At 39.7% G+C, this 11,857-nt stretch overlaps 2 protein-coding genes across 3 annotated transcripts; one reads left to right on the top strand and one right to left on the bottom strand.

The window, feature by feature from the left end:
- The first annotated feature begins 808 nt into the window (after positions 1–808).
- On the top strand, positions 809–6,177 carry LOC128230458 (tripartite motif-containing protein 45-like). The gene is made up of 8 exons (XM_052942731.1): positions 809–874; positions 1,136–1,445; positions 1,713–2,670; positions 3,099–3,317; positions 3,556–3,618; positions 3,810–3,863; positions 4,459–4,585; positions 4,890–6,177. The coding sequence occupies exons 1-8, from the start codon at positions 870–872 to the stop codon at positions 5,434–5,436; spliced, it is 2,283 nt and encodes a 760-aa protein (XP_052798691.1). The 5' UTR covers positions 809–869; the 3' UTR covers positions 5,437–6,177.
- Positions 6,178–7,134: 957 nt separating this feature from the next.
- Positions 7,135–9,571, bottom strand: LOC128229707 (uncharacterized). 2 transcript variants are annotated; one of them, XM_052941511.1, is made up of 7 exons: positions 9,471–9,571; positions 9,309–9,339; positions 8,868–9,106; positions 8,230–8,371; positions 7,846–8,015; positions 7,501–7,630; positions 7,135–7,345 (listed from the first exon to the last, which is right to left on the bottom strand). In XM_052941511.1, exons 1-7 carry the CDS (start codon positions 9,484–9,486, stop codon positions 7,219–7,221), a joined length of 855 nt encoding a protein of 284 aa, XP_052797471.1. In that variant the 5' UTR covers positions 9,487–9,571; the 3' UTR covers positions 7,135–7,218. The 2 variants fall into 2 exon arrangements, with proteins under 2 accessions (XP_052797471.1, XP_052797470.1); XM_052941510.1 differs by lacking the exon at positions 9,471–9,571 and having other exon boundaries at positions 9,309–9,439.
- Between the last annotated feature and the right edge of the window lie 2,286 nt (positions 9,572–11,857).

Genomic DNA, 11,857 nt, shown 5'->3' with positions numbered 1-11,857 from the left:
AATAAACAGTTGTTATATTCTTTTCATAGCCTGACAAATACAGTATGAAAAGGGCGCACACAGTGCCAGTTCACTGTGGAGGTTATACATATGTATAACAGCTGGTGAAAAAATCGTAAATGAAAAGCAACATACTTTTATATGATAAAGTTTTTAGTTGCAAACACTTATTAAATCTAATCGTTTAAATATGAGTATCTAAACACGTCGATTACTCCCGTTTCGCACGGCGATGAAGATATATGGATTCGCAAACGCTGAATAAACTTTCATGAAAACATTTCAAAACTTGTGAAATGGGCTCAATCGTGCTTATTAGAATTATATACGTGGGTTTATTCAAATAAAGGTCTGCATTTAAATGTATAAACTTGACCTTCTGATGCCCGTTTTGTTTTAAAATATTTGTGGTACCTTATTTATCTTAAATATGTGAAACATCAAATGGCATTTCGTTGATTTTTTTATTTCCTAAACGTTCTGTTCATCTTTAATACAGGTTTAAGTTCGAATCACATAAATATATAGCAAATAAAAAACGAGAACATGACACTAAGAAAATTTCATTTTATGATTTAGTCGATTTGAAACCAGTTCTGTCACAGTATACTGTTTCAATCGTTTGGGCTTTTGAAAGTCATGTCATGGCTATTGAGCAGATCAATTTCTGTCCGTAAAACAATAGAGAAAAACATACGTTAATAATATCCCGTTGTTTTAATCAGCCCTCTTGAACTGCCGGCACCGTTGTGTGGTTTTGAAAAACATTCAACTTTGGGGTAAGTATGTAACCTTGAAATAAAACAAACACAAATAGAAGTGTATGAACCACTAAATATTTTGTTACATAAAGTAAATGCTGGAATAAAATGAGGTTTCTTGTTTTATTTTTATTCTGGAAAAATACCATAATTCCAATAATGATTTAGAAATAAATATTTTGCACTCATTCTTAAAAAGTATAATTGTGCATTTAAATGGATCATATGGACACAATGAAAATATCTTCTTATTCTGTTTTAGTTTATCTACATGGTGAAGGGGTATTGTTTAGTTAGGTTTAGCTAACATGTAGTCCTAAAAGACACACTACATAATACTTTTCTTTACGAATTTCTTATCCGATATTAAAAAGTTCGAGACGAGAGAAGGAGTACATGATGTCTTCTGCGCTTAAGGCGGGCAGCAAGATCTCCGTGCAGCCCGATGACATCCGACAACAGTACACGGAATGTGCCGAGTGCAAAAACGAATACAACGACTTCCTCCGTACCCCGCGCGTGCTTCCGTGCCTGCACGGGATCTGCATCTCGTGCCTCGAGTCGACGGCCACGCGCGGTATCGTCAAGTGTCCCACGTGTGAGATTCGCCACAACGTGCCCAATGGCGATCTGGAGGCTTTTCGACCGGACGAGACCAGACTCTTTCTGGTCAACCACCAAAAGGTACGATTAACACAAAATCAAATATATTTTATTACCAAAACGTATACTATCAGTTCTGAAAAATAGGGATTTAAACGTAACTTTTGTGAACGTGTTAATATCTATAAACTAAGTTTGTATTTTGCACAAACTGAATAAGCAATTCGAATCTTTATTATACTCTTGATATTATTGTGTATAGGGTATGTCTATTTTCTTCACATTAAATCGTGATTCTATTGGCTATCTAGCAAATTCGCATTCTGAAATCGCATTCCACCCAACCAGGTTCAAGGCCGTACCCCGGACATCGGCTGTCAAGAGTGCACAAACAAGACGCGAGTGGCCAAGCACCGGTGTAAGGAATGTGCCCAGTTTCTCTGTGATGAATGCAATGACGCACACTGCCGCACCAAGATCACAAAACGCCACCACATCCTCACGATGGACGAGCTGAAGGACGCTCCCCTCGACGACTTCCAGCAGGTGCACTTCTGTACCGTTCCCGGTCACGAGGAGCAGCCCTATGCCTTCTTCTGTCTGACATCCACGTGTGACCGCCCCATCTGTGCCATGTGCGCTGTAGCCGATCACCAGGAGTCCAAGGGTCACGACATCCGGGAACTGCATGAAGTGTACATGGATACTCGCCGATCCATCGAGGGATTAATGTCTGATGTAAAGCACCGCACACTCTCCGCCCAAGATACGGCCGCATCCATTGAAACTACTATCGACAACCTTGATACCAGTCTACAACATACTACACACAATATCGACACCGCATTTGACAACAGTATCAAAGCTCTGGAGCGCAGACGTTCGGAACTAAAGGACAAGGCGCATGCACGAGCAAGAGAAAAGAAAAAAAGGCTGGAAAACCAGTTGGACAGCATCAACTTCCATATCAATAGCATGGAAGACGCGAACGAGTTTTCCGCAAATATCGCCACGTACGGGAGCCAGTCAGAGTTTCTGTTCTTCAAAGATACGATCATTGAGCGTCTGAACCACCTACGGGATGAGGAGTTTGATACGCTTCCTCACGACAACGATGAAATCAAGTTCAGAAATACGAAACTAGGCGAAGATTTTAACAAGCATGTGAGAGATATGGGAGGTATTTGGTCGACGTCGGCGTACGTTCCGAACACGCACGTGGATACCAATGACGTCATTGTGGACCGGGAGCAGACGATTCTCCACATCACATTGTTTGACAGCGAGGGAATGCAGCAGTCCGATAGTGAGTATGAATGACTCACGTTAAAAATTACATTGAAATGTCATGTTTTTTTAATAATACACAAAGTGCATTGTCATAAGACATTGTCAAGTGAATTTTCAAAACTTGAAGGAATATACCATTTAAACTCTTCCGTGGACCATAGCCAGTAACAGAATGTCCGTGCCAACAACACATGAAATGCTTTTACTAGTATTAAGTTTGTCATTTTTTTTTTTTAAAGTTACTCATTTGATTGTGTTTTACTGAAATATAATAGTTCTAATATACTAAACTGTTATCAGATGACTTAATTTTATGTCTTGCCTTGGGTGAGGAAGACAGGGTGGGGAAGTCCGGTACATACTATATAGAAAAGCTCGAACACATGAGTAATTTTCTTTATTACTCCAGCTTTGTTCAACTTTACTTTTTACTTTTCCCTGCAGGCGGTGTGGACCTGCGTGTTGACGTGCTAGATCCATCCGGGCGGCGGCGGGGCGCTACGGTAGTGGACAACACTTCCGGGGACGGCCGCTACAAAGCCGTGTACCTGGGGACGAGCAAGGGGAAGCACCGCGCCACTGTGTACCTACACGGGACGCCAATGCAGAACGACCACGTGTTTAGGGTTTCCTCCCCGCACACTGTCGAGAGACTCGATCTGCGTGAGTTGAGCTTCTGAATGCGTGTACTCGTATGTCGTGGGATGGTCGTGGCTTCCATGACGGTTGTATAGCATTTTGATTTATTTTGGGAATGCTATGCTTAACCTGGTACCTAATAACTGATGTAAATGTATTTTAAAAAAAAACCACACACTTGAAAAAGAATAAACATACATAAACATATACTTAGCCCAGCATCAAAAGTGTCTAGTTAGTGTTTTTTTTTTCTTTTGCTCAGATGGTCATGGCGGACGAGATCAGATGAAGATTTCCAGATCGATGCGGACTGCTACTCCCAGCGGTATTTCAAGTCCTTAAGTATTTTAGCATTGTACTGTATTAAAGTTACTGTCAACATTAAGATAACTCTCGATATACATGTTTGAATAAATATATATTTTGATTTATCAAAAGAGTGTCTTAATAATAAAGCCTTTTTCACATATTTACCTTATGCTGTCGTGAACACGTATCTCGACATCTATTTTCCAGCTATGAGTGAGGACATGTCCCCAATTACCGACCACATGCTAGGAGACGTGATTTGTAAGTTTCAAATATTGTTTTATATTATGTTTCTCCATTTAAAGAAAATGGAAAGTATACACTTGGAGGTTTGCAAACGTCGGACGGTTGGTTGGTAGACATGTATAAAACAGTTTGCTCATTTTACCACTAGAATTTGAGTTTGGGCTCAATCAAGTAATTGAAAGGCCAGGGTCACAGTCAACACTTTGGAAAACATGTTCAACACCTAGGACTAGTACGTTATAAGATCATTGAATATCAAAGTTGTTTGGTTTTTACCAGCAGATGATCCGCACCGATTTGGGGCTAGCAAGTCTTTGTTTAATGTCATTTTCATTGATTATTTCGTCCTGAATTTACAGAAGTTAACACATGGTATTAATAGGATAATGTAATTGTTTTGGTAACTATGATTGTCTGTCAAGAGGGTCTTTGAATGAAAACTTGTATTGTTTTCTGTGGCATTAGGTGGAAAAGGTCAAGGTTAGGTCATAGTCAACATGGAAAGTCAGCAAAACTTCTCGTCACCAGAGAAGCTAAGGGCCACTTTCTATGACCGCTTCTACCTGTTAATCCATTAACTATATATTGCACACGCTACGTACATTTATAGGTCCTGGGTTTGTTTTGGACGCGACCACATCGAGTCCTAGTGTTGAGATCTTGGAAGAAGGAAAGACGATGAAGGCTAAGATCAGCAAGGGCTCCACCACTCGCCGCACCGGCAGGGAACAGGGCAGGTAATTCATACACATTGTATCATATAGTTTATCCGAGCTATTGGCTTAGTGTGAATATGCTGGAGGTTGGTAGAACGATAATGGCCGAGGTCAGCAATGGCTCTACCGCTCACCGTACCCAAAGGGAGCAAGCAGGCAGATAACCCATACAATTCATTTGACATTATATGTTTAAAAGTTTAATGGGATAAATTGTAATGGAAGTCCTTTTTGAAAAAAAAATCTGATCGAAGCAAATCGACAAATTGTTCATTGTTTTCGTCTAGCTAATGGGTTCTTCATAGAACATGCCACTGTTTTTCAGATTTGCCATCTACCGCGGCGCAATGGCGAGCAGGCCGATCCAGAAGTCCGGTTTGTATTACTTCGAAGTGGGCGTGGTCTACAAGGTGCACAAGCTCATTCGTCAGGAACACGTGTTCGAGATCGGCCTCTCCAAGTTGGACTGCATCGACCGCCACCCGTCCGTCGACTGCCACCCATATGCTTGGTGCGTGAGCGCGCGTGGCTGTCACGTTTGTGGAAAGGTATGCCTTCAGACCTGGCATAATGGGCAGCTTCTCTCCCACACCGCTATTTCCGCCCGTACAAAGTCGCCGCCCGGGACCTTCATTCGTCTCTACTACGGCTTCCTATTGGATGCCGAGCGCCGCCACTGGATCATCACGGACGTGAAGAACAAGAAGCTAATTTTCCGGTTCAAGAATCTAGTGGTGTCGGAAATGTCGGAGCCGCTATGGCCGGTGTTCTCCGTCTCCAGCCCGGAAGTGACGCAGACTGTCCTCACTATCAAGACCGGCCGCGTCATCGACGTCGTCCCGGATGAAGCACTGGAGGCCCTAGCGCCGTGAATAGGGGACAAAGCGTGTCTGTGATCCGGAAGCGAGTTACTATACATGTTAATGGGAACACTACGATTATAAGTTTAATATCATATCTAATGAATATAATGGATAGGCTGAGATATAAACGAAGTGAAAATTTGTTTTAGCAATTTCTTGTCTTCGTTCAATGGTGATAAATGTCTTATTATGTAACGTCTGAGAATATAATTTTGACAACTGATGAACATTTTCCAAAACTTTTACATAAATATAGATGTCTTTGTAATTTATATACTGTATTTGTATTTTTGTGTGCTTTTTGTCTTTCTGCACCGTATTTACATATAAAGTTATGTGAAGTCCCATCATAAATGAATGTCGTTTATTGTGGTGAAAAGTTCATGTTTGATATTTAAGATAATTAGCCGCTTTCTTTATAGAATAAATAAAAAGGGAGCTACAACCGTGCAAGAATGCTGTTAACTTAAAAAATGGTCAAAACGGATTTTTTTAAACCTCTCTTTACTTTACCATACTATATTAACTTAAATTAGAATTATTGCTTGATTGTTATCCAAAATGCTGTATCAAATATTTTTTTTGTTAATGCAAAGTTATTTTATGAGATATTCAGTTTTATATTTGGGAAGATAATTTTGCATTTGACAGACTTGTCTCACTTGACTATGTAATTCGAGAACAAACAGTTCGAGTTATTTTAAAGAGGTACATATATATGGTATTATTAAACACATGTATTGAGTTCTAGTTGTGGTTTTATCATCGTTGATTCATTTGTGAAGGGAGAGAACTTGAAATTAGTGATTTAGTTATCAAAAAGTAACGGAATTCTTTAAAAATACTTTCTCATGAATAAGCGGTCTAGGTGTTTTTGCTAACGCGCCGCTGTTGCCATCTTGAGCGAGAAACTGCTTGAATACGTATAATTCCACAAAGAGTAGGAATCGGTGTTCAGTGTCTCTGCATTGGATTTATTCTTTATAACAGCTCGTGAAAGTAAATATGGGTTTCAAATATGTTATTATTTTTTTAAAGAAAGATATACCAAGTACGGAGCCTCGAACCACTGACCCTAGGTATAGAAGCGCTATTTACTTGGATATTTTGTCTATCTATTAAACCTACAAAAAACTATAATCCAAAAAACTATACTTATTTATTAAAAATATAGGTTAAGGTGAGCCATGGATCACTTGGATCTACGATCACTAAGGGGCCAGCTACCTTAAATTGTATGTGTAACAGTTGTACTAAGTAGATAAGCCAGGGTTGTCTCATATATTGAAGGATATTGATGAAACTTGGGACACATGTCTCTCTCACCAAAACGACGTTAGGAATTGCAATATCACTGGTTTAATGTCAAGGTCTCTATATTTCGAAATCTTAGGGTTGAGCCATTCAAAATATATTATATACGAATCGAATGATCAACTGAACGAATGCCTATAAGGACGTACATAGCGTATGCTGGAACTGCGGCAGACCAAGTTCATGGTCACGATACTAGGTACAGGGATTTAACAAGTTAGAGGTGAACATTGAGTCGCAGTTCCACTTACTAAGCTTTCGTGCAAGATCTACCTTTTTATGCCGAATGTAGGGAGGATGAAGGCCCGACTGCGCAATGTTCAGATTGATATGCCTTGTCTTTGAAATCTCTATCGTAAACGCTCCATGAGATAAATAACTAGATACGCTTTCTATAATTTAGTATTAAACGCTATTTATGCCGATTTTAGGACCACCTGGCGCATAGCCTTTTTTTAAAAGCCGTTAGTTTCCAAATCAGGCGTAAATTTCGAATGAAGCTCCGGGTGCGCCGTTGTCAAGATAGCAGTAGGACACGTGCTTGTGGCCAAGGTCCGTGAACGGGGGCAATCCCCGCGTGTCCACGATCTCTACCGTCCGGTTACTGTGGTAGAATAGATAATATATACAAATGTTAACTTTAATGCTTTGATACTGTGTTGAACATACTTCTAGACTCAACAAGAACAAGACACGTTGCACATACTGTACTTAACATATTATTCACATAACTATTATGATAAAATGCAATGACTTTACCTATACATCCATATAGAGACGACGTCAACCACGTGACTAGCGGCCCGGCGATCGTAGTGCACAAGTTGCTGGACGTAGCTGCGGATGCCTTCACCCACGCTCACCACCTCCCCACGACCTAATTCGTAGTCTGAAATAATCGCAAAGAGTTCCTCATAAGTAGACCACTACAGCCACAATCACCACCACCACAACCACCACCGACAGTATCTTTCCCCTTTTCGTCGCCATCGTAATGATTGTCGTCTTCTTTCTGATGACATGAATATTTTTCTCTTTAATACAAGAATGAATCTTACAGTAAATAAATAGTGTAGCACAATTTAACCACATGATCCACCTTACTTTGAATATGGCCACCGAAGTTAGAGAATGAGTGTTCCCTGCCCCCATGGCAGATGAAGGTCATGGCCATGAAGTGGACATAGCTTCCCCCTTCCAGGGCCTCAAGCAACTCAGCGAACCCGTGTAAACGTGCTGGCCCCTCCTCAGGAGCGTTGAACGATATTGCACCACTGGAAATCAAATAATTACAAACGTTGTTTTCTGTTCCAGTATTTCGCCAGGCATTTCGAATCCCTTACCTTGAATTTACTTACAACATTGTTATGTCTGTATTACCGAAACATATTTAAACCTAACAGTTGATAACCCTTGTTTACATATGGGTCAACCATGGCCTCATAAGAGAACTCCTGAATGGATGTAGGAATTCGACGACGGACTCACGTCTTATTTTCCGCGGTGAGCGAGCAGCGGTGTATGTACATGTCGTGTACGGTGCGGAAGTCCGGGGTGTAGAGGACGGTGGTGACAATGGCGCTGTTGTTTCCCCACACCTCAACCTCTCGGGACACCTGCATCAACCCACCTGCCAGAGGGCGGAAGTCATGACAAAGTTCAATTCCATTGTACTTATAGAGCACCAGTTATCAGCGAAACTGCATTAATGTTTTTCCGTTAGTACAGCAGTTCCTAAGGATGTTTAAGTAAGAATCGCATAGGCGTATATATATACTTTGAAGATAGACGTATTGTAGTATCAACACTAGATTTAGATTCAAGATTTAGAACACAACAATACAAAGCGCCCACGAACCGGGGTGTGCCTTATTCCAGTGTATAGACAGTACGCCAAAATAAGAGTTTACAAAGCATTTTCTGGTAAGATATTACGGTTAAAAAGTGTTTGGATGCCAAAGGCTATGACAGACTTAAACAGACATTCCTATTAAGACACAAACCAAAATACTAACGCGCCGATGTTGCCATCGGAAGGCGAAATGCACCAAGTGGCGCGGCTGAAATGTGACAAATGGTTGGGCCAAAATATTCATAAACGAACATAAAACACAAGCTTTATCTACCTGTATTATTAAACAACATTTTCTGGTCGAAGAAAGCAAGGAATGGTTCATCCGATATATCCCTGTCATTGAAACTCCGCCATGTTGTCACGTGACCTCCGAACGTCTCGGCAAACTCCGGGATTATGGCCGAACCAGTGATTAGGTCACACTTGGCTATGTCAACTTTATAGTGCAGGGTGCGCCCTGTCTGTACGGCACTGCTCGCGCCCTCAAAACCATAGATAGGAATACCTAAACTGTGGTAGACGTTGTTCTATTACCAAACACTATATTAACCAATAACATAACGATTTGATATTCCAACCAAAAATAGAGGGAGGTAATGTTTTCTATGGCTGGTCTTGGTATCATGTTTGGTAGTAAAACAACAATATTATTACGGTATATATGTTATATATTGTGATATATATAAACCCATTATCATTATATTATACGTACGCTAAATGGTGTCCTGTCACACACAGCAGTACTGCAATATCAAACACAATATTGAAAAAACACACCAACATAATTGCAATTTAAGCAATACAATTGTGGTAATCAAAGAAGAAACTCGATTATAGCTCAATCCTAACGTTAATGCAGTTCTTTATTACTCACCTAAAAGAGTCCTCATTTTGCCCCAAATGTGACACTATTCAAATCCGAAGCCTTATCAGTGTTTAAACTTTCCACTGATTCGGAACCTAATCAAATTTTAGAGAGTCTTCAAATGCTATTTCCAATTTACTTTACAAAACAAACATGCAATCGTGTGATATTAAACAAATGCCGTCAGATTTAATTCGATTGAAATGAATTCTGCAGAATTAGCAAAATCCATCTTGCTAGGTTTGATTTAAGTCCTCCTTTAATTGTATACAAGCATGGTGTTCTATAATATGTTTAGTACTACAAAGTAAAGAACACAACTGTTTTGTAAGCAAATCAGAATTACCATTTATTTGAAGTATTTCACGTTATGCTGAAAACTCCTGCCTTTACGGCGTCCGAATCCCGATGGAATGTGACAATTTCTCTAGCAACCCGTGAAAGTGGTTTTGATAGTGAGGCAGACGAAATTGTTGGCTCATGTCGGCAGGAAATGAACAGAAAAGGGTAAGATCGTTTATATAAGGAATACAAAATGACAAGAAAGACAACAGACGAGGGACGGCACCGGTACGTTTGAAGGATCTCATTAGAAAGTGTCGATATAGGGTTTCACCGGGCTTGAGAGACCCGTGGAATGGTAGATTTCTCAAATACTTTATAGACCGCTGGGGTCATAAAACTGTGCTTTAATATTAAATTACAGTAATATTCGGACCGATCGACATTCTATATAAATAGAAGGGACAAATATATGTATATAATATTAGACTAAAGTCAGTCGGCTGAATATCACTGTAGTTTAATCGAAATCCAGTTTTTATGAAGTGAGCGGTCCATAAAGAATTTTTGGCCGGTTCGGACTTGTCCACAAAGTATAGACCGATGACGTAATGGGTTAACATGACCAGGTTCAAAAAAAGTTAAGAAACACATGAACAACATTTTTTAAAGTATTGAATGGCAATATGAAATGGTTTATATAATATAAGAAATATGACACACCTTAAAATACCATATGTATTATTTTGGGGGGCTGACCGGCCCGGTCCTTATAATGTAATATGACACTCAAAGGTGTGTAATATTTCTTGAGAAATGAATGCATCATTGTACTGAAAAAAAATTAACATAATGAAAATAGAAAATAGAAAACAACAACAACAACAACAACAACAATAGATGTATGCTCTCGAATATTCTTCTACATATGAATCGAAACCCTTACGAACAGTCGGCGTCATCGGCTGGGGTCGTTTATAGTACAAGAAGGGGTTGTTGGCATAATGCTATATAGATTCATGCAATTTGTAAGCTTTGTAACAAAATTATTTTTGTACATTAACCGATGGTACAACTTCAGAAATCTTGGTTGACAAACGAACAAAATGCAAAAATGTTGAATGTAGATTCGCTTTCCTTTATTTGATGACGACATAATTGAGCAGTGTATTATTATAAGTATCTTTCATATTATGTTTCAGATGTGAATGGGAAAATCCGATCCAAAGCCAGTTACTTTCATCGACGATTGTAGTTTAGAAATCGTTAACAAAAGATTGGCGTTAGAGGGGCACAACTTAAGGGCACAGCCTTTTGGCATTTGTCCGCCTTCAGAACCGAAATTTAAACGGTGTAAGATGTTGACAGGGTGTTTGAGGTACTCCCCAGAATCTTCTTACAGTATCTAGCCTGAGTGTATTTTGAGCGTATTTTATTACTATTTCTCCGCTGTTGACATTAAAAGTAAACTTGAACGATTTTTGCTGGAGCGCGCGCCGGTTGTACCGCCACCCAATCCACTAGTGTCAACGCTGTTCATGTGCCGGACTCATTGTGTTGCCATTGAGGAAGTTTTCCCGAGACTGCCTTTATACATTGGCGGCCATGAAGAGAGTCAACAAATGCTTAGAATAACATTTCTATCGTGAAGGCACCTCTACACTGAATGTACATGATCACATCAAAGAACACATCGTAAACATTAAAGATAATTATACACATAGAAAAAGATGTACCCTGAAGAGGAATATTTACACTGCTCGGCCCTAGTTCGAGACTAAATAAACTTAACACTTAACAAACCATTACATGGATGCGAAACAGTGGCTCCAGCTCTTTTTGGAGCTGTGTATAAAAAAGAGCCAATGCCACTTCCGAGCTAGAGCAAGAGAACGGATATCATCGTAAAACGTAAGTATGACTCGTTATTTGATCTAATATCACAATTATGAGGGCTTATTTGAGAAATCGGGGAATGCAGTGCCATACAAATATGTTTAATCTTCACACGTATTTCGGTTATTTTGTAAACATATTGTTTATGGAGTTATAAAACCGATTCTCCCATCAAACACATGCATGTTTACAAACGAAGGTAGAACATTTTCACCAAT

Source organism: Mya arenaria, chromosome 4 (assembly GCF_026914265.1).
Source record: "Mya arenaria isolate MELC-2E11 chromosome 4, ASM2691426v1".
In the NCBI taxonomy this organism is placed as follows: domain Eukaryota; kingdom Metazoa; phylum Mollusca; class Bivalvia; order Myida; family Myidae; genus Mya; species Mya arenaria.
The sequence above is the reverse complement of the archived record's forward strand: the minus strand, read 5'-3'. Positions and strand labels throughout refer to the sequence as shown.